The following is a 27,155-nucleotide window of genomic DNA, read 5'->3' as shown; positions in this document are numbered from 1 at the left end:
GACATGCTGTGCCTGAGCCCCATGAGAAGCCCAGGGATCCCTCCCCTCTGCAGCACACTCCACGCTGAATGTGCCTCCTCCAACATGGGTGGGCTGGGGACTGCATCACACCAAACAGCCTCATGAGCAATGCTGCTTCTCTCAGTTTTGGTTTTCGTTTTGTTAAACTGGTGATCTCATTGGCACCCTCCAACCGGCTGTACCTGGTCTGGTACACAGCTGCTACCTCTGCCAGATCAGCTCTCCCCTCTTCCCGGTGGCTCTCTTACCAAGCAACATGCATTTCACTGTTCAGATGTAGTTTAAAAGGCTGACAGCATTTGTTCCTGGCCTGACGGCATCCTGTTCTCCTGTGCAGCCACCACTGGGCATTCCCACAGGGAGGCAAACACACGGTGAATTTTTGGGAGGAATTTCAGTACTTGGCCTCTTTGCAGCTGTAGTGCAAGCTGTGCTGATGCTGAAGGTCCTGGGGAACCAGCCCCCAGCCGCTGTGACCCTATGCTACACCCCATGCCCTGCCCCTGCCATCCTCTTCTGTGGGGCTTGTCCGTCCTCTCTAAGTCAGACTCCAAAGCCTCTTTGGCAGGGGGACAGCCAGATAAGGGCACGTGGGGATAGCAGGGCCGAAGCAGGGAAAGAGCCAGCTGGGGAGCAGAGGTGAGGGGCTGGCCCCAGAACCTGGCACAACCACCCTGCTGCTTCCCACCGTCGCTGATGACCTCGCAGCAGAGGAAGGTCTTGCAGAGGGACCATCCCCGAGAAGCGAGTGCTCTGTGCCGGGCTGGAAGCATCGCAGCCTTTGGGGAAGGGGAAACGTCCTGCATTTTTAACAGCAAAGCCAAGTCTCTCCAGTGGGGGGGGTGGCAATGGGTGTGACTTTATGTGTTTTTTTTAATAAAATTGACTTTATTTTATTTTATTTTTATTTTTAAGTAAAAGAAGCCTGGCTCCCGTTCCTGGGGGGAGCGGGTGCGCTCTAGAGGGCGTCGAGGCAGGGAGGTGAGGGTCCGTGGGAGCTGCGGAGGGAAGAACAAACCCCATCCTTTCCCCACCGCCGCCTTCCACCTGGCCTTTGCGCCGCTGAGGCTGGCGGGGAGCCCGGGGTACGAGCCTTGCCCCAGCGGCGTTCCACGTGAGCAGAAGACGAGCAGGCGATGTCATCGCTCCCACGCGTGTCGGCCGTGCCCGGCGCGGCTCCGCCCCCTCATGAATATTCGGATGAGGGGCGTGGCGGGCCATGCTAATCGCAGCTGCTGATCGCTGACGCGCCATCACCCCACGCGCCGCCGCGCCCGCCCATTGGCCGCCGCCGACCTGGTCTCATTGACAACAAACCGCGGGGGGCGCGCGCGCCGGGGCCGCGGGGGCGGGGCCGCCGGGGCGGCCCAAGATGGCGCGAGGTCGGCGGCGCCCGCCGGCAGCGACAGCGGCGTCCGCCTGAGCGCCCGGGGCGGCGGCGGCGGGTCCTGCGCCATGGAGGGCGGCGAGCTGGCCGCCGAGAGCATGGAGACCCTGACCGAGCTGGGCGACGAGCTCACCCTGGGCGACATCGACGGTGGGCGCCGCGGGAAGGGGCGGGGGTGGTGGGGGCGGCGCCCGTGGGCTCCCCACGCGGGGTGGGGGGAGCGCTCGTGTCTCCCCGCGGGCCCCGGGGCTGCCGGTGCCGCCCGGGGGGCAGGGCGCGTGGGTGGGGTGTCTCCCCCCGAGCGGGGAGTGGGAGCGCAGGGTGGCCGCCCTGGCTTGACCCCTCTGCGTGGGGTGCGCTTCCCACGCCGGACGGGCTTCCCGTGCGAGCGGGGATCCCCCGTCCCACCTGGGGACAGGCGCGGGTGCGGGGCGCGTCCCGCCGGGCAGCGCTCGCCTGGCGGCCACGCGTGTGTCCCCGCGTGGCGCGGGCAGCCCACGGCCGGCCCTGCCTGGGGAGCGCTTCTGGGAGACTTCCGTGGGGCTGAGCCGCGCCTGAGGCAGGCGAGACAGATGTGGTAGCCTCAAGGAGCCGGTGTGGACGTGGGGGTCCTCCCACCCATGGCCGGCCGGGGAAAGGATCGGAGAAAGTTCTTGTCGTGTCCCTCTGCTCCTGCCGCAGACCCACGGGGCAAAGGGCGTTTGCCGTTTCACTCGTGTTTCCTCGCGGCTCTCTCAAAGTAGGTGCTAAACGATGGCCAGAGCTGTGCCGCGACCAGTGTCTGTGGGAGGCCGAGCCTCCAAGCCCTCCGGCACCAAAAGAGCCCTAACTGCTTAAATTTCCGTTATTTCACTGTCGTCCTTAAACTTCACCACGTCGCTGGCACAGCTCAGCCCCGTGAGAAAATCACTGTTTTCCACCAAAGTGCAGCAAAACGAAGCGCCTGCGTGTGACGCTATTATATATGTATATTTGGTGACACCAAGCAGCTCCTGAAAACCTGTTTAAAGTGTCATTTTTCGGTGCGGTCTCTGCTGTAGGCTGGAGACAGGGTCCTGGCTCAGTTCACTGCTTTGCTGGGCGATAATCGCAATCGGAGCTCAGCTTTGGGGGCGGGAGTGTCCAAAACATCCTTGTTTAGCCGCGGGGAGATAAAATGATACCAGTGCTTTTAGATTTCTAATTGACATCGATTTGCAGTGTAGCTTGGGGCAAAATTTATACCCCTATTTCCTCTGTCATATATTAAGGAAGAATATACGTTATGAAAGTGCAAGGACCTTAGTTATTGGTCATAAAGTTTGGTGGTGCTCATTGAAGGTGGTGTTTGCTCTTGTTTAAGCACCACGTAATGAGTTCTCAGGCTGCATAGAGAAACAGAGGCGAATTGGTGACCCCAAAGATGGCTCTGAACTGAGGTGTGCCCGGGGAGGTGTGATTCAGAGCGATGAGTAACTTAGGAAAATGAGCTTCGCTTTCCTCCCCAGCTCCAGGGGTGGATTTTCCTGGGGGAAGGTGGGGGGGAAGGTATATGACAGTCTTGCTTTTTTTGTACTCCAACGTGGATTTGTCTCAGGGTTTGAAAACTTTGCAAGGATTTTCATTTGGCTTTTAAGTCATCTTGTTGATGTACCTCTCCCATTCAGGCTGAGAGACCCCTCACTTCCAGTTGTGTGGATTTTGATTTTCTGTGGTAGATGCGCCAACTTCTCTGGGATCTATCCCTGCACACTGGGGCCATAGCAAGGGTGGTCAGGGGGTCCCAGTGCTGAGCCTGAAGGCTCTGCCTCCTACCCCAGCACAAACTCCTCCACCAACCATGGGCACCTTCCTCTTGGCAGGACACTGCTGGGTAACACGGGAGCACGAGGTTTGAGTTGGTTTGGATGTGAAGCATGTCAGGGTTCAGGGCAGAGGGGTTATTTCTGTTGAGGTTGGAGTCCCTACTGCTTTCCATTTCTCAAAGCACAAGCATCTCCAGGAGTGTGAGGAAGAGCAGCCTGTGTGCTGGAGAGCTGAGCCACTGCCTGGAAGAGGCAGCTGAAGCCCAGCCGTTGCCTTTCTGCCAGGTATTCAGTCCCTGGGCTAATGAAAGCAAGAGAAACCCTTGGTGGGCTTGGTTTCGTAATATCTTGTTGACATTTTTTAGCCTTGGGCTGGACCAGGATAGTTTCTGCAGTAACATATCACTCTGCTTTGGGGGCCGACACCTCTCTAGCACAGAGGGTGCCAGTGCTCTGATGACACTGGATTTATCACTGATGCTTGGTCCTTCAGAAGCACCTGAGGTTTCTCACAGTGAGTGTAGACACTAAAGGTGTTTTAAAAGGCAGAGGTTTAGATTTTGGATGTTGGCTGTTTCTCCTGCTTTATATTTTTTTGTGTGTTGTTACTAGAAAAGTTCTTGGGCCCTTTAAAAGAGGTGGGTTTGATTCCCCTCATAGTCTAGTTCTTTAAAATTAATCTTTAGACTTTTTGTATTTAGCCCAACTTAGGTCTGTAATAAAGGTGTAGTTTAAGTTGTGAGAGAAGGAATAATTGTTTTAATAAAATATTAAATCTACTGTATTGAGCACAACATTCTTTAAAACTCAGTGGTTGAAATTTGGTTCTTATGCTGGAATTTACTAAAATCTCATCCGATTTATGTTTATCCCCCAGTTGCAGTAGTGCTGTCTGATAGTGAAATAGCAGTACCATCAAATGAAGAGTTTGAGAAGTAGTTTTTTTATCATGTTGAGGTTTATTTGGGATAGTCTTAGCTGCAGTCGGTTGGAACAGTTTAATATCTGTCTAGATGTTGTGCACAAGTGTTAATCTTGAAACAACCCTCCTTGCTCTGGCAATGTTTTATTAAAGCCAACTGAGGGAATGCGTGGAAAAAAAAATATTCATGTAGTGAAAAGTAGAGACAAGGGTTTGGCCCAACTGGTCCCTGAGCGTGGCTGCTGCCTCATGCCACGGGAACTGTGCATCCCCACTTAAATGTCAGGTCATGAATAGGTCAGGAGGACACATCGCCTCCCACGCTCCTCCATCCGACAGGCTTGAGTTCTTAAGAGAAGTGGTCATGGTCAGTGCTTCAATGTGTGTCAGGGCGTGGAGGGATTGCCACTGGAAGGAAAGAGTAATAGTATCATAGAAATATGTCGAAACCTGTGTTAAGGGAGCAAGAAGCTTGGAGGAGGATCCATCCCTTTGCTCTGTTTCAGCCAAAGGAGTGTCAGACAAATTAATTGGATAATGTGTGGGTGGCATTTTGGAGAGGCAAATTAATAGCCATTTATTGCTGGGACAGCCTCCATAGGAACTTCTTGTGAAAACTTTACTGCTTCAAACCCACTTCATAAACCCCAGCAGCAATGTCCTTTGGGTTTGTGGATGAGAAAGGTCCTGGTGTAAGGAACCCTTTACCACATTTTTTCCTATAAATCAGAAATCTATTTTCTGCTTCCTAAACCCTTATTTATTATTTTCTTATAAACTCTCCTTTAGGTTCCTGGGTTCCCTCCCTTTTTTCCTATTTCCAGAAAAAAATAAATAGGACTTTCAGAAAACTGTGGAAAAGCCAGTGCAGCATGGACAGATGCTGGGGTGGGGTGGGATGTCTGACTCCTCATGCCACTACCTGCACACAGATCAGGGAAAGCATTCAGGTATCTTAAGGTGCATAATTGGATTAAAGTGGATTAGATGTGTGGAAGAGGAAGCTCTGCTTATGAACAATGAGCTCTTGGTTGTGAAATTTTCTCCTCTGTGGGGAAGAACCATAGCATTGCAGTAGGAGCCTCTTGATGTGGGCTGATAAAATCCTGGAGAAGGTGGGATGGAGAGAACCTGCTGTGCAGTGATTGCAGGAAGAAAACCAGCAGGAAAAAGTCATTCTGGTATTTTAAACATATACATGGATTTCTGCTACAGTTTTATAAAGTGTTGTTTCCTTTAGTGTTTTTTCCCCAGGTTCTTGTATCCTTGCAACTAAAAGAAAGTTAAGGTGAATTCTTATCCTGTTTCTTCACTTTGTAGATTCTTAGCGGGGCAGGAGGGATGAAAGCTCCTTAAAAGTTGTATGGGAGAGTGGTTAGTGATGGAATTGTTCAGGTGGTTAGTTTCTTCCTTCTGCAAGGTTTAGACTGAAGGAGTGATGGAACAAGAGCAGTATTTTAGCTATATATTGGAGATGACTCTAAGTTCTAGTCTGTGCTTGCATCTTGTTGTCTGGGAAAGTGGTGTAGGAGAGTCCTACTTCTCCCCCTGAACAGCAGCAGCAGTGGTGTGCTACTGGCCACCTCTTGGTCTCTGGAGGTGTTAGGTTAGTGTGATGTATTCTCTGGAAGTTTTGAAGGACCCAGAGCTCCCTTCTATGCACACATCCCCCATCATTCCAGTCCTGATACACTGGCAGATGTCAAAGTATGTGGGCAGTAAAATAGCGTTGAATGGATTTTCTTCTGTTTTACAGAGATGCTGCAGTTTGTCAGTAACCAAGCAGGAGACTTTCCAGATCTGTTTTCGGATCCCTTGTGCAGCACCTTCCAGGGTGGCAGCAGCAGCAGTGGCAGCAGCAGTGGGACCTTGGAGCCGCAGTTGCAGCGGTCATACAGCCAGGTGCAGCTCCAAACCTTTCCGCAGCCGCCCGCGTCCCCCCAGCTCCAGAGCCTGCCAGTCAAAGCGGCGCAGACGACACCTCCAGCGCCTTCACGCTCAGCCCCTCTCCTTCAGCCCCGGCCCTCGCTCCAGCCTCAGCTCCAGCAGCAGGCTGTCATGATCACGCCAACGTTCAGCTCTGCTCCCCAGACCAGGATTATCCAGCAGCCGGTCATCTACCAGAACGCGGCCACAAGTTTCCAAGGTAGCGCTTGCAGTGCTCAGGCTACAGATGGGCCTGGTGCATTCAGGATTTTGGGATGCTCAGGCTATGAGTGTGCCTGGTGCACTTGGAATAAATGGCATTAGTGTTCAAACTCCAGACACATCCTAAGCCATGACAAGCCTGACGATCCTTTTCTTGTGATACTGCCTGTGAGGTATCCCTTTTCCTGCCTCTGTGGCTTTGGAGTTGGGGAGCATGAAAAATTGTCGTAAATGAGATCTTAAGTGGTTTTTGTGTGGCCTCTTGCCATAGTTGTCATCTTGCTGTTCTCCTCTGTTATGGCCTTCTCCCCTGTCGCTCTTGGGAGGCTTGAGAAAAGTATGTCTTAAAACGTTGTTGGCAGCCCTGTCCTCCCACTGATGGGTGCACTGGGCAGATCCAGTCTGTCCCACATGGCAATCTGGAATGAAGGCACATTTTATGTACCAAACTCTTGAGTGCAGTGCCTGCACTGAGCAGAGTCACCTGTAGGGATATTTACCGATGACTGGTTCTTCATTTGTGAATGCCACTTGAGTTGATCCTCTTTAGTAAGTGTTGATTCTTTACATGAAAAATAGGATCCTTTGGTCCCCAAGATCAGGGAGTGAGAAAGTGCAGGTTGGGTGTACAGCATAATGCTACTGTGCTATCAGACCAGAGGGCTTTTTTCTCTCAACTGATCCTCTGTACCTCCTGGAAAACTGCTATTCTAGGTGCAGTGCCCTCTTGCAGGAGGCACCAAAGGAGCTTCCCAACATGTGGAATGCGTTTGATGAATGCTGACTACTAAGAAGCTCTGGGAGGAAGAGGAGTGATTCTAGAAGCATTTGCAGGCACCAAAAGGGAGTCCTATCTCTGGACTGTTTTTTCTGTTTTTCAGTTCTCCAACCTCAAGTCCAGAGCCTTGTGACATCCTCCCAGGTTCAGCCAGTTGCCATCCAGCAACAAGTGCAGACCGTGCAGGCCCAGCGAGTGCTGACCCAGGCTGCCAACGGCACCATCCAGACATTAGCGCCAGCCACAGTCCAGACGGTTGCTGCTCCACAGGTCCAGCAAGTTCCGGTAAGTAAAAGTGTGGAATGATACAGGGATCCAGCAGAAGAAGAAAGTGCTTTTGCACGTCTGGTTTCCTGGCTTGCCAGGGAGAGAAGGCGAAACTAGTAGTGCTGGCAATCCTGTCTAGGATTGCTTTTGCACAATCGTTTTTAAATATGAGAGGTACTTGGCCAGCCTGTGTCCCAGAAGCATTTTGCTTCATGCAGGTCATGCATGAGAGTCCCTGTTGCAAGCTGTGATGTGACTTCAAGTAGTGGGCAGTGGTCAGAAACTGTTTTCACTAAAACACTGGCTTAACTAAATGTGATCTAAAGTAATTTTTGGAACTTGGTACTGTCAAACTGGATTGGAAACCTTACTTTAACAAGCTTTCTTTGAGTTTTGCCTACCTTTTTGCAAGTCTGTCACCTCTACCACATGTATAAGGACTGCTCAATACTGGAATGTGTTCTTCCAATTCTTCTGTCACTTTTTTAATCTTTTTACTGCTACAGTGTTATGTGATTTTGTATTAAAACATACACAAGATTTTTTGACTTAGTGCGTCTTTAAATTAAAAGTGTTTGTCTAGGGGACTTGGTATGACAGAGTTGTTCTGGTTCAGTTGTACTGTGCCGTCTGTCATGTCCTCTGAGAATTAGCAAGGTATTTGGAAGAAATAAGAGCAAGCTATGTTATGGCAAAATAACTTACAGTTGATTTTGATCCACTTGATGTTTATGGTACAGATCCTTTTGGTGAAATTGTAGGGGGGAAGCTACTATAGGTATTTCCCAAAGCAGACTGCCCTAGCTGTGTTATACTCTGAGTACTCAGCCAGTTAATACAGGGAACTAATTATAGGTGTAATTGGAGAGCACAAGGCAGCTTTTCCATCAGCTCTTTTGTGTTTTTACATGCTTGTTTACTTCTGGTGACTGACTTGCAAACTGGTATCCTGGTGGTTCCTCTGCTCCCCTCCCTCTAGTGCTGTCCAGACTGTCTCATGGTCAGAGTTTGCAGTAGGGCTGACCGAAAGCATTCAGGTGATGCAGAGTGCAAGGAAAGAAATACCCTTGGTCTTTTGCCATTCACTGAGTTGTAAAGTAACTACAGCTCTGCCAGCGCTTTACCTCTGGCTACTGAGATCAGCAGGGAAGTGCGTGCTCTCCCCTTCACCTGTAACTCTTTTCAACCTAGGTTCTGGTCCAGCCTCAGATCATAAAAACGGATTCCCTTGTCCTGACAACCCTGAAAGCAGATGGTAATCCTGTTATGGCTGCAGTACAGAACCCAGCGCTGACAGCACTCACTGCTCCCATTCAGACCACAGCTCTGCAGGTACTGTATGGATGTTCTTCCCTCCCTCTCCTCACTGATGCCCTTTCCTGTTAAGTAAGAGGTTTGAGCTTTAGCATTCTGTAGTAGCGCAGACAGAAGGGGTTTTGAGGGCTGTTCTAGACACGTCCAGAGCAAGCAATACCCTGTTTCTGCCAAGGCTAAACACACAGATTATTCTGCTTGGCAGCCTCCCATGGCCAGTAAGCAAAGACCAAGGGCACATTTCTGTTTACCTTTCTCTGGTATTACAAGGAGAGGAATATGACCTAAAAACTCTGTCTGTTTTTCTGACTTGAAACTGAAAGCTAACTTGCTCAGAGTACCTGTGGAACTTTCTTTTGCCTCTCAGTAGTGTCTAATAGTAGTATATTGAATGTGAACAACTAATTAAGCTACTTTTCAGAGGGCGCTTGCGTTGAGGATTCATTATAATCATTGGAGATGGCAACTGTGCTTCATGGCCTCTGTGCCTCATGGCCTCCACTTTGAGAAACTTGTGCCCCCAAAGAAACATTTATTACAATCTTGTACATTTTGAACAGATATCTCTGTACAAATATTTACTGGGAGAGATGAACTTAGATTTGGATTTTGACTTCTTTTGCAACAGCATGGTAGGCTTCTTACATGCTTGTTAGAAGCCAGGCTGAAACCTTCAATTAACGTGCTTGCTTTTAGATGATGTTTTCACACAAAGGTGAGGCTTACGTGGTTCTGTCTACCTGAGGCATGTTTGAACACATTGAAATTTGGTGGAAATTAGCCAAGGAAAGGTTTAAGACTTAAATTCACTTGTTTGTTAAGTTCTTACTTGAAACGAAATTATTTTTCTGATATCCCAATTAGAAGACTATTTCAGAGTTGAAACTGTTCCTGAAATTTCTCGTGGCTAGTTACTATTACATTTGTCTTTTGACAGAAAAAACTCTTCTTCTCCATAGCCACTTCCTTAATCCTTGATGCACTTCGGAGAATACATGTATCTTTCTCAATCTTGCTTTGCTGGATTAAGTGGTCTAAACTTTCTTTTACTCCAGCTGTCCTAGAAGCCCCTCTGTGCAACTGTTCTGATGGGATTCATCATACTTCATATCTGAGTACATATTGCTTTAGTTTGGTGTAGATGGACGGTTAATCGGTGTCCAAGTCTGAGCTTTCCATGACGCTCTATATCACTCATTGTCTTAGTTCCTCATCTTAAGGCATTTTTATAGCTTATGAATTTTTTTTTCTTCATTTAATCAAATTCAAATCAACTGCATTGCTCAAGCCAAGTTTGTTTTTTCGTAATAGAGTCCTTTCTAACATTGTCATTACTAGTTTGGAACTAGTGTAGCCTGTTGCTGTTTTATTGACTTAATTTGTCCACAGAAAAGGTGGATTTGTACAATTGGAGTGTAAGGATTGTAGGAACAAAGAGGAGTATCGGTCCATTTCTCTATTTAAGTGGATGAACAGAGCACAGTATTGGCAGAAATGTTGATATTCTTGGAGAACAAAAGATGTTCTTATTCCACAGCGACTGGTGTGGGAGCCAGAGTGACAGATTTTTCCTGTGTTGCTGTGCCAGTACTCGTGCCAGCTAAGAAAGACAGAAGGAAATTGGCATCTCACATCTTTTCTGAGCTGTACAAACTTTTTCTGATTCTTCTTTTGTTTACTCCTTTTTTTATTTGCCGTCATAAACCTTATCTAAATTGGCTGATTGCTCTTGACACTTGTTACACGTGGTCTTTGTAGACCCTCGTTGGGAGCAATGGGACCATTTTGACCACAATGCCGGTGATGGTGGGACAAGAAAAGGTGCCTATCAAACAAGTTCCTGGGGGTGTCAAGCAACCTGAACCACCTAAAGAAGGAGAGAGGAGAACAACTCACAACATCATTGAAAAGCGTTACCGGTCATCCATAAATGACAAAATCATTGAGCTGAAGGACCTTGTCATGGGCACAGATGCCAAGGTAAAGATGGGGGATAAGAGCAAATTTGGTATAGTAAATACTTTGTCTTCAAAGGTGCTCGTTGCTCTACCAAATGAAGCATTTGGGTACATGCAGCTGTAAGTAGTGTGCACACGTGTATTGGGATAACACCAAGTGAGAAACACTTGTGTGATGGAAGGCTTGATAATTGTATTCAGGAAGGGTCACCTGTAAAATACTAATTTTACTATGCTAGTGGTACTGTTTCTTGAATATAAGCTATACCTTATGCATTTGTTCTTATGTTAGGTCTAACTTAAAATAGGTAGAATATCCAAATGGATGTTTTGATAACTCTGCCAAACCAGATCTTGCTTAATGTAAGTTTCCTTTTCCATGTGACTGCAGTAGGGACGAGGGTTTACAGAGCTTTCCAATTTATTTCCTTTAGATATTAAGCAGTAAAAACTCCTACTTGCTCAATTATTGGAAGCTTTCTTACACCATGTGTTCAGGGTTGTCCTCTTTGCTTTACCTCATGCTGGCGGAGCAGGCAGTGGTATTCTTGATAGTTCTGTGATCTCTGTACAAATAAGTGCACTAGTGAAGTCATCTCCTATTGCTGAGTGGAATTGGGAGCTTACTGTTTTTAAAAACATGGGTAATGTGCAGTGGCTTCATAGTATTTTCCACTTGTGTTTACGAGATAAACTTGTCCACTGCTGCTGGAAGCAAGTGTTTTCATGGGGATGGCCAAGGCAGTGAGGCAAGGAGGGAACTATTCTCAGAATTAGGCAGTGAACAATGGTCAACAGGCAGCAGCTTGTTCTATCCCAGAAGACAGCCACTTGTTTACAAACTAGGATACTTTCAAAGGACTATTTCTGGCTGAAACATAGATGTGAACTCTTAGAATTTGGATGTTAATCTGTTTCCACTGTCCTATTTTATAAGATCTTTGAGAGACCTCAGTCCTTGTGTATGTTTGATACCTTGCCCACAGAGCGTGTCCTGCTGTTAGGTCCTTGTGGCTGCTGAGAGGTCCTTTACTCCCTTTTCTATCACCACACAATACAAAGGGTTCTGGTATCCCTACAAGCAGGAGTGACCCTTTGATTCTCTTTATATAAACTGCTCTTTGTATGTCTTAATTCCTTGCAGATGCACAAGTCTGGAGTCCTGAGAAAAGCCATTGACTACATTAAATACCTACAGCAGGCCAACCATAAGCTGCGACAGGAGAACATGGTTCTGAAGTTGGCCAACCAAAAAAACAGTAAGTTGTGGAGGCTGTACAGCAGGGGGGAGGCAGTCAACATGAATGTGGAATGTATCTTGCAGTCTCTTATTCTTGACAGAGCTTGCATTGATAGTGGCCAGTGTTACTCCAGGTGACAGAGCCAATCTGAGAGATACTGACAGAATTCAGGATTGAAAAACACATACATAACGCACTCTTAATTTTTGCAGAGCTCTTGAAGGGCATTGACCTAAGCAGTCTAGTTGAGAACGATGCAGATCTGAAGATAGATGACTTCAACCAGAATTTGCTGCTGATGTCTCCTCCAGCGTCTGATTCGGGATCCCAGGCTGGTTTCTCTCCCTATTCCATTGATTCAGAGCCAGGAAGCCCTCTCCTTGATTATGCAAAGGTATTTATGACTTTAGTTTTCAAATTTAAGGTCTCTACTTCAGGGATACATGAGGGCCAGAATTTAAAATCTCCTTATTCTCAAGAGTGGAACCAGCAGACATCTGGCAAGCAGATCTGTAGGGCTTAGAGATCCTTTGTAAGGATGAGGAAGGTGCATGTGTGTGTTTTATCTTTTCTTAAATGATTGCAACTGTCTCCTGAGCTGTTTTCCCTGAGCCTTACCTTAGCTACAAGAAGAACTGTACTTATCTTTCAGCCCCTGTACAGTCTTTGTGGACTTACAGTGCTTGTTCATGATCCAAGTTGCCCATGACTTTCCAGGATATGAATGTCCAGTGAGTAAAGCAGGAGAACTTGGAAAAGGATGATGACATCAGCTGTGGTTAATGAGACCATAAGTAACAGAAAGCTGTTAGCTGTTTTCAGCTTACAAGTTTGTTTTGTGGATATCACAGAAGAAGTGGATTTTCTGGGAGATCCTCAAAGAAATAAGGGCAGCAAAGGTTAATCTTAGCCTAAATCAAAGATCCAGTCAATAACTGAAATGAGTGGTAGTAGGAGGAAGTTGAAGGCATTCAGATATTTCAGCCTTATCTTACTAAGCCGTGAAAAGCTTTACTGGAGTTCTTGCTGATCTTGAGCTCAAAAGCAAATTTTAAAACATGTTCTGTTTCTCCTGCTTCCCTACTCCTCCCTTGGCATACATACTTCTTGTGGTACAGAATGGTAAGCGGTTTGTTTTCTTCTCTTTTTTTTCTCCATTCCTATGCATTTAAAGGTTAAAGATGAGCCCGACTCTCCTCCTGTGGCGCTTGGTATGGTGGATCGCTCTCGAATACTCCTCTGTGCTCTGACATTCCTTTGCCTTTCCTTCAATCCACTGACATCCCTCCTGGACATCCGGGGAACCCCAGAGTCTGACAACTTGGTGCGCCACAGCTCTGGCAGAAACGTGCTGACCATTGAGTCAGGTAATGACCTAGAATAGTTTGAGCCACGGAAAGTGTCCAGCGTTATGTGGTCTCCCTAAAGGTCACCACCAGCTGTGACCGCTGCAGGTCACGAACTGGACGGTTGCTGAGGTTCAGTAGGATGGTTTTGTGTGTTCAGGGAGTTGCACGACCTTTGTTTAATGGGTGGGGAGAGTAGTAACTGCTGGGCTGGGTGTGGGAAGAGAGCCAACTTGGATCTGGTTCCAGTTCACATCCACATCCAGCATTCTTCTTACATAAAACCAGCCACCAGTGTGGTGAGGTTGAGGTAGCACCTGTTCATAGCCTAGCAACCTGGGCTTTCAGGATAGACCCTTTAAAGTAGTTGAGGGTAAGGAGCATCCTCCTGTCCTCACCAGTCTTTGAGACATGTTCACTTTGTATTTGTTTTTAAGGTAACTGATTTTGTAACTTAATAATGAAGTTATTACGCTGTTGCTATGGGCTCTTGCAACTGGCTTGTTTGATACACTTATTCCATAAAATTCATAGGGGAGGGCAGGGGATGCTGTAGGTCATTTTCCTGACTGGTAAATAGGCTTCCTCAGTGTTGCTTTGTAATTTTTATTAAGATCAAAAAATGACACTGAAGTATTGAGAACCTGTGGGTGTATCTTACAGAAAAATCAGAAGACAAGATAATCTGGGAAAACTAAGTGCTGATTCAGTTTTTTATACATAAGTCTTTTAAATATAACCATTTAATTGGAAATGTTGTGGCTTGGAGTTTGGATGAAGAGCTGTTGATATAGGTGCTTCCTGACTGAAATGCAGTCTTTGCAAAAGTTGATTAAACACGTGGCAAGAGTAGCAAAGACATCCTCCTGGGTCTGTGCTCATTATGTTACCAAGCTTTTGGTGTCCAGATTAGCTTCGAACTTTCCTTTTGGATGTCTGTTGTAGATGCAGCTGGTTGGTTTGGTTGGATGATGCCCACGCTAATCCTGTGGCTTGTCAATGGAGTGATTGTACTGAGCGTGTTCATAAAGCTACTTGTGCATGGAGAGCCAGTGACCCGGCTACACTCAAGGTCGTCGGTCACCTTCTGGAGGCACCGCAAGCAAGCGGACCTGGATCTGGCACGGGTAAAGTTGACTCACTGTTTTGCCTCAAATACATCTTTTAGATGGGATTTTGGGTAAATGTTGCCTAGTGAGGCAGTGGCTTGGTGCTTGCAAGAGCATGGTCTTCCTTGAGTGGACCATCCTGTCTGATTCCAGAGAAGCTGTTGCTAGGTTGTCCTGAGCAGATTCCTGTCCTCACTCAACCTAAGTTAGAGAGGCACAGATGTCAGCATTGGAAGAGGCTCCGAACTTCTGTCCTTGTTCCTAGCTACTGCATCTTGTATCAGTTTTTGGCAGCAGTATCTTGGGTTTTGTCCAGAATCTGACCTCTGCTGTGCCGTTCTGTCTGCTGTCCTCCAGCCTCTTGGAAGTCCTCTCCATTGTTGGGGCAACATTTGGCTTTTGATATGGGGACCCCAAAACTTCCATGTTGTTTGAGAAGGCAGGAACCCTCTTTCACATAGTACCAATGTGTCCCACAGGCAGTGCAGGATCAGAACCATGTGTGGAAGGATATGTTCAGGGCCAGATATCAAGCTGATGTAAATTGCCCTTATGTTTTCTGGCTCTATGATGACGTCCTTCTACTAAAGATCTTGTCCTGGCTTACATGTCAGTTTGTCTTGCTCCCAGTGCTGAGGAGGTCCCAAAGCATCTTCTGTAACGGTGATTTTTGTTGTTGAACTTTTTGCTGTGTTATTTTCAGGGCGATTTTGCTGCAGCTGCGTCAAACCTGCAGACTTGCCTGTCAGTACTTGGTCGAGCACTGCCAGCTTCCCGCCTGGACTTGGCCTGCAGCCTGTCCTGGAACGTGATCCGCTACAGCCTGCAGAAGCTGGCGCTGGTGCGGTGGCTGCTGAAGAGGACTTCTCATCAGTGGCGAGCAAGGGAGGCCACTGCGGGCTTCGAGGACGAGGCCAAGACCAGCGCTCGGGATGCGGCTCTAGCGTATCACAAGCTCCATCAGCTCCACATAACAGGTAGGAGGAGCAGGGCGGCAGATATGCTGTCTGATTTTGCTGAATGATGAGACTGAGCTGATCCTGGGGGATACAGGGAGAGCACTACAGCCTCTCTCCTGGGATGGCTGCTGTTGGAAATTAGCCTGACAAATTTCAGGAGCCACTTACTAAAACAGGGCAGATTCATGCAATCAAAAAACTCCATCAGAACAACTGGAGCAACAGCGGTACCTCAAATTACGTGTTCCTGAGTCTGCAGAGGTGGCTGAGAGTCGTTCCCAAGCAGCAGTTGACTGAGTCCAGTCACTTTCTGCTGCTGTTAAAGGCTTGTTTTATCACTGTCACTTGGGAATGTGAGGTGGAAGCAGGGTTTGGGGTTAATTGCTGGAAGAATTGAAATTTCTGAAGCTGTGTACAGTTTAGGTTGCCATTTGGTGTTGATGTGTTTTGAAATCCTGGGTGTGTGCACATGCACTGAGGAAGTGTTTGAATGTTCCTTGCAAATGGTTGTTTTTGCCATTTCCTCGGCTAAGCAGTTTGTTATGTCAGTAGGCTCCTAGCAGATCAGAAATCCAAGCTAAACTTCCTTTTGTGTAATCATTCTTTTTGAATTGTCACCATGACACCAGGGCATGGTGTACTTGTCCTTAAGTATTATCTGTGTAGGTACAGGTGTGGACTGCAAAGGAGTTCAGTTTTAAGATAGTGATGAATACAGTGAGGTAAAATTTGCTGATGATTTTATCCTAACTAGCTTAGCTATACAGAGCTTTTCTGTGGAAGTGAGGCCGTGGATGCCAGTCTTTAATATCTATGGAGGGAAACCTTCGTTACGGTTGTTCTGTTGTCCGAGTAGAAAGTTGGCATATGATGTTGCAAGCTTCTCATATCAACAAGTTCTTGTTGTTTGTTTAGGATAGTAGCCCTACAAATTGTAGTAGTATTTAGTAGCTGGTACTACTGATTAAAAGTTAACGCTTTTTCTTCCTCTTCCTCGTGCAGGTAAACTTCCGTCCAGCTCAGCTTACTCGGGATTGCACATGGCCTTGTGTGCTGTGAATCTGGCTGAGTGTGCAGAAGAAAAGATCCCACCCAGCACAATGGCAGAAATCCACCTGACTGCTGCGGTTGGCTTGAAAACCCGCTGTGGAGGCAAGCTTGGCTTCCTAGCGGTGAGTTGTCTTCTCCTCTCCCATCAAACCTCCAAGAAGAGCTCTAGGAAAGCCAGGAAACTGGCATTGCTGTAGCTCAGGGCATCTGCTATCAGTACAATTATAATATGACTTGCAGTTATGATATGAGCTGTAATTATGATATGATCTTTGTCCTTGGTGGTGAGACTCTTCCCTGGATGCTGTTCTCAGTCAGCCTCTCCTTTCCACAGAGCTACTTTCTAAGCCAGGCTCAAAGCCTGTGCAGCTCAGAGCGCAGTGCTATTCCTGACTCGTTGCGTTGGCTGTGCCACCCCCTGGGACAGAAATTTTTTGTGGAGCGAAGCTGGACGGTGAAGTCGGCTGCGAAGGAGAGCCTGTACTGCACCCAAAGGAACCCTGGTGAGAACTGCTTGTCCTGAGTGTGTGGCCTCCCAGCGCTTTGAGCCTGGCAATCTCTCCACTCTTTTATCTGGGACAAAAGTGGGTGTTGTGTTTGAGAGAGTGCCTTTATATGTCCGCCTTGCTTGTGGTTTTGATGGGCCAGAGAGGGTGTGGAGCTGAGAGATGTCTCCTCAGCCTGCAGGAGCTGACTTTCTTCCCTTCGTATACTGCACTGTGTTGTCCTCTTTATATGCTGGAACACAACCTGAATGTGGCCCCAGATGTCTGGGGGGTGATTTTAGGGTTACCAAGGTTTATCCTCCACAGAGCAGTGTCCTCACTGTTTTGCTGAGTGGCTGTAATGTTAGAGCAATGTTTGGCCGAAGGCTGCAACTTTATAAGTGGATTAAAGGGATAAAAAGGCCCAGAAAACTTAATCTTTAGAAATCACTACATTAATTACTCAGGAATTTCCCTTTGCTGCTCTTCCTCTTGCTCCTACATTTGATTCTTCTTTTTGGTTGTATTGAGAGGTGTCTATGGCTGTATGCAAGTGAAATGGTTTGGTTTGATCCTTCTTTAGCGGATCCTATTGCACAAGTCCATCAGGCGTTCTGTGAGAACCTGCTAGAGCGAGCGGTGGATTCCCTCGTGAAACCTCAGACTAGCAGAGAAACGGCGGGGCAAGAGGAGGAGGAGTCGTGGTGAGTATAAGTGGCACATTGGAGACTGCTGGCTGCAGCAGCAGACTCTGGGGCAGAGCTCATGACCACTGACTGAGCGCTCTGGGTGGTTAGTCCTTGTTAAAGGCTTGGTGTGGCAACTTGAAGTCTGGCCACTGCACTTTGTTACAAGAGTCAGCTCTGCCTCTTTGTTATCAAAACCTCTGAAGGCAGGGGGAACCCGGGTGTGCTGGGGATTTTCGATGTTAGCTGACATAGTGCTGGTTGATTCTTCAACTGGATGGATGGCTTTTCTCTGCTGTGACAAAGTTTAATGTTCAGGAGCACTAAAATCAGTGTACACCTACGTCTTCTGTAGACCAGGATGTATGTCCAGGGCTTTTAGAGCGTGAAAGTCTGGCATGTCAGAGAGTGAACCCCACCAGCTTGCTACCTTATCTAAGAGTGTTCTCCTGACTGAAGTGCCGTATTTACCAGCAGTGAAGAATCAAACGGATGCATGGCAAGAGGAGGAAACATGATGATGCCTGAAATTGTCATTGCCTCTAAGCTCTGTGACCAAATGAAAGGGGAGAATAGGTGGGAAATAGAGCAGGTTTTTTGTACTGAACCAACTTTCTCTTGGACTCCATGGGAGGCAGAACCTACCCTTTGCTATAATTCAGTACTATTTCTAGCTGGTCTCCAGATATGCTGGTACCAGGCAAATGCTACATAAATACATAGGAGGCTGTGTAAGGATCCTGTCCCCAGAAAGTGTAGGTAAAAGCCTCAGATGGGAAGATAGCCCAGTTTCCCCACCTGTGTAGGAAAAATGTTGTACATTTAGCTTTGGGGTTTTTTTCAATCTCATGGCAGTTTCCTAGTAGAGAATGAGCAGCAGTTCAATGTTATTGCTTGCACAGTACAAATGATTGTGATCCAATGCTGCTGTTGATGAGAGAAGGTAGCAGCATTTGTATAAGGGGTGTGGATTGTCACTGTGCTTATCTAGGTCCTGTCTCCTCATGGGAAGGACTAGCTTTAATTAAATACAGCAAGCTTTTTTGTCCCCCTCTAGGGGTGGGAGCTCAAGTTCTTCATCTCTAGCCTGTCCCAGGAAATTAGTTTGTTGCTGCATATACTACTTTCTCTGACCATGGCTATGAACATGTTATTATTTCCAGTTGTACCTATTTTGCATATATGCAAATATGCAGTCACAGAAGTGTAGTTTGGCCTCTTTTGGAGGCAGTGGTTGAAAAGGAACCTGTAATCAACTTGTAACATAGGTCTGTGGTTGAGGTGAGACTCTTGGGGTTGAATCTAGTTCTGCACTGGTCTTGCAGGAGGAGGTGAGGCTGCCCTTTGTGGAACATCGTGCTGTGCGCTTCCACTTACGGGGTGGTCTCTTCAGTCCAGCAGTGCTGTGTTACCTGTAGAGCTTGAACTTTCTGTGGGCTTAATGGGGCGGCGCTGTTTAAATATGCCTTGTGACCAGTGAGTAATGCCTTGGCATCTCTTGTTTGACAGCATAGCTGAGGTCTGCCTTGCTTTTTGTTTCAGTGAGTTCTCGGGTGCCATGGAGTACCTGAAATTGCTCAACTCTTTCTTGGACTCCATGGGAAGTGGAGCCCCGCCCTTTGCCAGCAATTCTGTACTCAAGTCTGCTCTGGGTAAGTCTGGCAGAACTGAAGTTCTCCCCACTGCAGGACCTACTGCTGATATCGGTTCCCTCTCCGTACCATCCCTCAAACCCCAGGCAGGGAGAAATGCAGTCCGTGGAGTGAGGCTTGATCACGTACCAGTGTGGTACACTCAGACTGGAAGAGTGTGATTAAGAAGGCTTGTAAATTTGGCTGTGTGTTGTAATGCTGAGTGCCCAGGTGGGACTGCTGTTATTTGTACTGTTGGGCAATATTTTATTTCCACGCTGAACCTTGTGCCCTCACCTGAGGGCTTGCTCCTGGCAAAGCAAAGCGAGAGGAAGGGTGGAGCAAATAAACAAACAGAGCAACGTTGCAGTCGAGGTACAAGAAGGGTTTTTTTCCACTTAATTACCTATTGAACCATGTTGCCCTTACTTTTACAATGGCTGTCAGGTGTATTCCTCAGTCTCCAGAGACCTGCAGCCTCTGCTGTAGGCAAGCTCCGGGCATATACTGGGAGGTGCTTGGTTTGGTCCCTTGGCCCCATTATATTTAATGGGACAAGAAGGGCTGTAGAATTTCTCTGAGACATGTGCTCATCTGGGCTGAGCCTGTAGCAGGCTGCTGGAGCATTTGTCTTGCTTGGTACAGACAGCACCTGGCAGCTCACCAGGATGCTGGTGCAGCTTTAGACACAGACTAATTGTGCTGTACCTAAAATGTGTAGAGCAAAAATAGAAGGAAAACTAGATAATTCTTTTTTTTAGGGATTATTTTTTGGTGTAAAGGGAAGTCTATATTTGGATCAATAGTGTCATGGAATTGAAAAGCAGGTCATTTTCTCAGCAGAGAATATGTCCTTTGGCCCTGGATAGGCTTTGGGAAGTTTTTGAGGGGATGTTAAATAATAGAGGAAATAATATAGGGAGCTTGGTTTACTATCTTGATGATGATTAGTACCAAAGCTTGGTATATATGAGTGGAGTTGTTGTTAATTTGGGGTGGTGAGGGGAGATCGTTGTCAGGAAGGAAGTCAACAGATTTCCAGACAAGTTGACAAGCTAAATTCTTGTTGACAAGATACAAACGGGCCATCCCAAACTCTGCTTGCAGTCAGACGTAGGGTGTTTGCCTGCTGCCAAGTTCCTTTGTGTTCCTGCAGCACATTTCAGCATTCACATGGATGGCTGCGTTCCCATGGGATCAGTTTGGGCTCATTAGCATCGATCCCAGTGGAAGGCACTGGCAAGGACACGTGATACCTGCCTGCTTCTCCAAGAGGGAGGGAGCCAGGTGTCCTCTCCTGGGCTGCAGCTCATGATTTTGTTTTGCAGGTCCTGACATGGTGTGCCGATGGTGGTCAGCAGCGGTGGCGATGGCAATTGGTTGGCTCCGGGGGGACGATGCAGCTGTGAGGTCACATTTTGCAGAAGTGGAACGCATGCCGAAATCCCTGGAGATGTCAGAGTGCGTAGGCCTTGTGTGCTTTCCAAACCACTGCTCCTTCTAAACAGGGATGACTCTTTCTCCTCATGCTGTCCTGTAGGATTACACCTACCTGTGCTCTGGAGCTGCAAGTCTCTTGTGCTCTGCGAGTGCCAGTGTGCTCAGCAGTTTGTGTGTAGGTCAAGGCTTGCAGACTGATATTAGAGCTGTGAACTGGAAGGATCAAAGGTGCTTCTTTAGGGATGTCTTTTGGATTTGTTCAAATTGCACAGCTCTCCCACCTTCCGAAGTCAAACCACAAAACTGACATGCTAATGGCAAGGCTGGTGTCAGCATCTGTTCTTTTGCACTACAGCATCTTTGCCAGCTTCCTCTCTTTTCTCGCATTTCTCTCTTCAGTCTTTGGAGGTGAGGAACCATTGCCATCTTTTCTGTCTAAGGAATGATGATGTCTCTGCTCTTGAAGATGGGCTGAGTGAAAGCTGATGCTGTGACAGCATGACATGGTACTGCTTGAAAGCAGCGTGCTCTTTGTCTTTCAGGAATGCCCTGGTGAAAGCCACCTTCCACGTGTGTAAAGCCATGCAGGCCTCGCTGTCTGGGAAGGCAGATGGACAGCAGAACTCCCTGGGTCACTGTGAGAGGGCCAGCAGTCACCTATGGAACAGCCTCAACATGAGCAGCAGCATCTCTAGCACAGTCCTCAGCAATGTAAGAGCTATAAGCCCTGGGATAACACATGGTCTGTTGTGGTTGTAAGATTGGTCTTGCTGTAGGTGTGCTGCTTCCCCTTTGTGTTCTCCATCCATCCATCCTGTGTATCATGGGAGTAGAGGGGAGATTTATTCTCTTTCCTTGCAAAGGGTATTGAAATTGTTCTGCTTCTGCTGTATGGGGGAGCAGAGCTGCAAGTATAGCATCATCTCCCTAGGCATGGTCTCAGCTCTCGCTCCTCTCATACCAGTAGCTGTCACCCCTTTCTGGTGCTTTGACCAGTTTAAATTTGGCCAGGATAGATGGAAAGTATCCATCTATGTCTTCCAGGTCAAGTTGCTGACACCTGTACAGCAGGACATCACTAAGCTGAGTCTTCCCTGTTTCAGGCAGCACTTACAAGTGTTTGAACCCTATTCCACAGAAGTGTGACTGCTGTGCTACTTGAGTTTGCGTGGGGCTTGTTTCTCTTCTTTCCAGGTTTACCTAAAGCCGGAGCTTCTCTTCGTGGTGGACGGGACGTGTTTCTGGTCCCCTCGGTTCTCCTGGGTGGCAGCTGTAGTGCATTGTAGTTGCATTGCATGTTGTGGCAGTGACTGTGCAATGTTTCTGCAGTGCAGTACAGAGGCACTCTCCGTTCGGCAGCATGGGCAGAGCCCTCCCAGAGCCGTGAGCGGTGCTAGGGGGCAGCAGCAGACGGGGAAAAGGGGTTTGGGCAGCTTGCCGTGGGCTGTGCCAAGACTGCCTCTTTTCTCTGCAGGTAGCAAGGCTGTCTTTGCTGTTTCCTATAGTTAGTGTTGCCATTTGGGTGGGAAAGCCTTTGGAGAAGGCTGTGTTCCCATGGGATCCATTTGGACTCGTTAGCATTGATCCCAGCAGAAGGTGCTGGCAAGGGTGTATAACATTGGCACAGTATCCCCTTGGCACATACTGTCTTGAGCGCTCAATCGAGACATGCTGCTTGGACAAACGGCAAAGTCCTGCTCCCTTTGGTGCGTTGTGGTGGGGTGAATGCGGTGGGGAGGGCTGGGGACCCCCCCAGTGAGCAGGAGGTGCTGTGGCTGCCTTCCTGTGGGCCATGTCAGCAGCCACGTAGTTTGTTCCTCGCCTAATGGTATGTGTAACTAAGTGTGTGTGCCTGGGCACCCTGGCTCTTGCAGATGATCCAGCTGCTGACCTGTGACTTGCTGCTCTCTCTCCGCACCAGCCTGTGGCAGAAGCAGGCGAATGCCAGCCAGGCGCTGGGTGAGACCTACCACGCTTCGGCCCCCGAGCTGACGGGCTTCCAGCGCGACCTCGGCAGCCTGCGCAAGCTGGCCCACAGCTTCAGACCCGCCTACCGCAAGGTGACGCCTCTCCTGCCCGCTCCGGCTTAGCTATAGCCCCCCAGGGGTTGAAGGGAAGCCACAGAAACATATAGGTGTATGGGGGCTTGAGGGGTTTGGACACCTGGGGTGGGATGCTCTGCTGCCAGCAACCTCCATCCTTTCTCTTGGTGGGTGATGAGGGAGGTTCCTGTGGGTGTTCAGTGCATGTGGGGAAGTGTCTGCTTTAAGTTCTACATAGAAAACCATCAGCACGTGTGTATTGCCAAACAAATACCATGGCATCTTGTCCCTTAAGGTGGCTTCAGACTGGGTCTGTCCCTCGGGGGAGTGTGGAAGGAGGCTTCCTCAGCTGTGTTGGCTCTGCTGAGTAGCTGGAGGGTTAGATACCTTCTGCATCTGTAGAGTCCCAGCTGCTTCTCTGGGGATTTTTCCTCTTCTGTTCAGTTTATCTACTATTAAGCCTAGTACAGGATGTATAGTCTAATACTTGAACAAGAGAGTTGTCCTAGTTTTGTCCCAACTCTGGATGCTGCTCACAGTTAGGTGTCAAATCTTTTTTTTTTTGTTTGGGTTTTGTTGTTTTCTTGGTGTGTTGTGTTTTTTTTTTTTTTGTTCCTCCCCTCCTCACGGTTTCCCTGACCTGCAAATTCCCCAGAGACAGGTGTAAACATGAGGGAGGAGTGTGGAAGTGGGTCTCTGTTGTTGTCAAGGTGTCAGTGCTCTGCTCTCAAAATGCAGTGGCTGAGGAATGACACACGTTCAGCCACAGCATTGTCCTCACCTCTCATCCTCCATCCTGCCTTCCCTTCCAGGTCTTTCTCCACGAGGCCACCGTGCGACTGATGGCAGGTGCCAGCCCTACCCGCACCCACCAGCTGCTGGAGCACAGCCTGAGGCGACGCACGCCCCAGAGCAGCAAGCAAGGTCAGCCCTGGGGCTTGGGCACCAACCCACTGCCTGTGGGGCTGGGAGAGGGCAGCACTTGGGCAAGGTGTGGGGGCATAGGTGCAAGCTGCAGTGTCTTCTCCTGTGTCAGGATAATGAGCTCCCATCAGCCTGTGGCTCAGGGCAATGCTTCTGCCACGCTCTCTACACGCTGACTAACGTGAGCTGCCAGCCCTGGGCTGGAGGTGTCGGTGAACAGACTGGAAAACATTTGCCTTTGTGCAGCTCAGACTGTTCTACTTTGCTAGCCTAAAGGAGCTCCTTGGGGGTCCTCAGGGTGGCCCTCACTCTTGGCTTAGCCGGGGGTTACTAGCCAGAGATGCCTGTGCTCACTGGTACCAGTTGAGGACCTGCATGGTGGGGTTTTTGTCATGCTGGTGGTAGCTCTGTTGTGAGCTTTCTCTCTTTCCTGTTTGCATGTAGGTGAACTGGACACATTGCCGGGCCAGAGGGAGAGAGCCACGGCCATCCTGTTGGCCTGCCGCCATCTCCCCCTCTCCTTCCTCTCCTCCCCGGGCCAGCGAGCTGTCCTGCTGGCTGAGGCCGCCCGCACCCTGGAGAAAGTGGGGGACAAGCGCTCCTGCAATGACTGCCAGCAGATGATTGTCAAGCTGAGTGGGGGCACAGCCATTGCTGCCTCCTAATGCTGTCATGGGGCCGCCTTGTACAAAGACAGCCTGGTTGACCATCAGCCTGGACTTCCCTTCTGGAGCTTAAAAAAAGTACTAGGTTAGGGCTGTGCTGGTGGGATCGTGATGGGGTGGGAGGGAGGGTTTTGGTTTTGTTTTATTTTTTTTCTAAACTTGCCCCAGGTTTAGCTTTATTAGCTTCCTTTCTTGTTCTCAGGCACTGCAGCAGGAATCTGTCTAGTTGTGGTTTTTGTCACCTTGCCTGGGGCTGTTGGGAAGCTCTGTCCTGACACTGATTCCCCATTCCTGGTTTGGGGAGAAGCTCACAAGCCCAAGGCATAGAGAAGTGACAACATTCTATGTCTGTCCTCAGGGGTATTTTGTTCCTTTCCCAAACACCTCTGCAGAAAGAAGTCTTTGGGGAGGGCAGAGGATCTGCTCAAGCCTTGTCCCAAAGGGCTGCAGGGGCTTGAGGATGTTCCCAAAAGAGAGGGGAAGGCACTAACTTTCCTTGAGTTGTGTGTCAGGAAACTGAAACCCCTATACCCAACTTACCTAGGTGCTCTGGGAGTATCACTCGGGGCCAGTACTGCCCAACAAATTTCTCTACAGTTTTTATACAGGTTTTTTTATAAGAGTGTTTGTGGCTTTACGAAAACATAGGGAACAATGCAGCAGATTTCCCTTCCTCTGTGCTTCATGAGTCTTTTCCTATGATAGCTGCCTCCAGTTTTTGGCAGGGGTTGGGTTTGTAGCAGCCTACAAGAAGCAGAAAGTCTGGTAGAAAACCTTGGCATCCCTGGTCCTGTGATGCTGGGTGGCAGCAGAGGTGGACGTGCTGTGCCCTGCATTGGCGTGAAGGGTGAATGCTTCTCTGGTGCCTTTTCGTTGATGCAGAAACAATTTATAGAAAGAGCTTTTTATTTTACTCAACTCCCAGTCCCAGAATTTGTTTTCAGGTGTTTGTCCTTACCTTTTCCAACTGCTCAGCAGTTCCTGCAGAATCTGGGAAGCACTGGTTCAGGGTGCAAGTCTCCCAGCTTTGTTGCTATTTCTATTCTGAGCAGTTTGACTTGCAGGTGTTGAATTGCCTGTGACTTTCCAAGAGGGGGAGGCGGATTTGGGACAGGGAGGGAACGGTTTGCCCTCTTTCTCTTGCCTTTCCTGTTGCATCTCTCCAAAGAAGTGCAAAGCGGTTGCCCTCTCACACGTGCAAGTGTGAAAACCAGCGTTTGACAAGCGGGCATTGCTGTTTCTCCCTGTGTTATGGTCAGTGTGTTCTCCATGTTAGCAGCTAGAAACATACACAGCAGTCCAAACCCATCCTGTCCCAATCAGGCCTGTACTGCCCAACTCCTGCAAAATCAGAACTTGTACTGTTTTATAAGAAGCTTTTACATGTATCCACCTTTTGCAGAGGGGTGTGAGAGCTTGAGCTCCTTAAAATGAGAGGAAAAAGATAGGGGCTTCTGGTCTCACTTTGGACAGGGTCTTTTGGCATCTGTGAGGGGCATTTCACGTGCTACGGGAATTGAGCATAGGTAATGCTAGTTGTGGAGTTGCCTGGCTTCACAAAGATGGAGACCGGGGCCGGGAGAAACCTGTCTCCCAGCAAAGCCTGTTCCCAGTGATCATGGTCTGTAGCTGCAGACAAAAGTGCAGGGACCAGAAGATATTTCCCTCCCTCCCTCACATTATGTGGGGAATAGCTGGTAGACACCCAGCTGCAATGGCCGGGAGCTTCTTGTCCTACTGGCAGGCAGGGGGTCCCTTGCTTCCCAGGGTTGGTGGTTGGAGGGGAGCTCATTGAGGGGAAGAGGTTGCTCTCAAGAGTGTCTTTGATCAGTGTAGAGGATGCTCTGGTGGCAGCAACTTCGGCTTTGAGCAGGTATCCTAGGTGTGCAGAAGAGCTCTTGGGTTCATACACATTTTAATTGCCCATTCCCAAGTTTCCTGGCTTATCAGTGATTCTATTTTGGGAGGTGGATTGCCTCCTCCTGATTTTTGTCCTCTTCAGTGGCTCTCATGCTGTCTTCCTAGTCATGTTTTTTCCCTGAAATGCAGAAGCTCCGTGCCTGTGGCAACCTCTGAGTTATTTTACATTTCTCTGGGTCTGCATGCAACATGTGGGAAGTTTTGTGCTTTAGTAAAATGGGAAGCAAGGCCTTGGGAAAGCAGTGATGCTGAGGTGCCACTTGGTCGCTAACAGTGGTCTGAGCCCTGGGGGCTGGGCTGCAGGGAGTACTGGCTGGGCTGGTAGCTGGGAGACTGCTGGGCTGAAACCCCAAGGAGGGTCCTAGCATGGCTGATACTTTTCTGCCCCCCTCAAGAGTGATGATGGATCTTTGCCCTGTTTTTTCTACACTGTTTATAAATTCGCTGCCCATCTCTCCCTACGACTTTTTTTACATGTGTATGTATATACTGTAACTTTTTTGTTTGTGGGTGGGAGGAAATTGTTTTATGGATTATGTGAAGAAAGTCTATTTATCCACATGGAGTTCAGAGTAGGGATGCTTTGTGATACAAGATGCAACTGGTGGTGGGGAAGTTCCCCAGGGAACATATCTGCTGTCTGAAAACCCTGTTCCAGGGCTCCTGAGCATCTGTTACCTAATAAAGATGAACGTTACCACCACCTCCCACCTGCCCTCTTTCTCTTAGCCCTTTTCATCCCACCCAGCAGCTGCTCTTAAGCAGAGGTAAGCTTGAAATGTCCTTTAGAGACGTAAAACCTTGGAGGCGCCTTGGGAAGCTGTAAGTCCTTTGTCTGGATAACCTGAAGAACAGAACTGTACAGCTTGCAACAAAAGATGGTCCCTTGGTGGAGCAAGTGTGGTTGGTGTCCCCGTGCTCCTTTGGAAGCAACTCAAGAGGCTGATAGCTTGAGCAAAGCCAAGCAAGGTAAAGCTACGCCAGAAACCCACAATTTTAGGAGCATCTCTATGGGACAAAAGCTGTTAGCTGACCTTGGTTTAGAATAATGTCCTTTCACTCCATCTCTGTTTCTCTG

At 48.4% G+C, this 27,155-nt stretch overlaps 1 protein-coding gene across 1 annotated transcript; it reads left to right on the top strand.

Annotated features, from left to right (window-relative positions):
* The first annotated feature begins 1,384 nt into the window (after nt 1–1,384).
* SREBF2 (sterol regulatory element binding transcription factor 2) lies at nt 1,385–26,780 on the top strand. Its single transcript, XM_050325425.1, has 19 exons — nt 1,385–1,558; nt 5,871–6,260; nt 7,144–7,325; nt 8,499–8,639; nt 10,380–10,601; nt 11,724–11,838; nt 12,033–12,214; nt 12,995–13,187; nt 14,112–14,293; nt 14,979–15,252; nt 16,237–16,406; nt 16,619–16,787; nt 17,353–17,473; nt 18,998–19,107; nt 20,415–20,547; nt 21,069–21,237; nt 22,401–22,586; nt 23,381–23,492; nt 23,937–26,780. The coding sequence occupies exons 1-19, from the start codon at nt 1,477–1,479 to the stop codon at nt 24,155–24,157; spliced, it is 3,354 nt and encodes a 1,117-aa protein (XP_050181382.1). The 5' UTR covers nt 1,385–1,476; the 3' UTR covers nt 24,158–26,780.
* Nucleotides 26,781–27,155: the final 375 nt, after the last annotated feature.

The sequence above is a fragment of the Myiozetetes cayanensis genome, unplaced genomic scaffold (assembly GCF_022539395.1).
Source record: "Myiozetetes cayanensis isolate MyiCay16 unplaced genomic scaffold, myiCay2020 scf3, whole genome shotgun sequence".
Classification (NCBI taxonomy): Eukaryota; Metazoa; Chordata; class Aves; order Passeriformes; family Tyrannidae; genus Myiozetetes; species Myiozetetes cayanensis.
This window is presented reverse-complemented; position numbering and strand designations above follow the sequence as displayed.

What these genes read in the sequence shown, in the direction of transcription:
- SREBF2 (XM_050325425.1), top strand. Translation starts at nt 1,477, where the DNA reads ATGGAGGGCGGCGAGCTGGCCGCCGAGAGCATGGAGACCCTGACCGAG. An exon ending in GCAAGCTTGGCTTCCTAGCG is followed by an intron (nt 16,407 to 16,618) that starts GTGAGTTGTCTT and finishes TCCTTTCCACAG; the next exon opens with AGCTACTTTCTAAGCCAGGC. An exon ending in TCAGACCCGCCTACCGCAAG is followed by an intron (nt 22,587 to 23,380) that starts GTGACGCCTCTC and finishes CTTCCCTTCCAG; the next exon opens with GTCTTTCTCCACGAGGCCAC.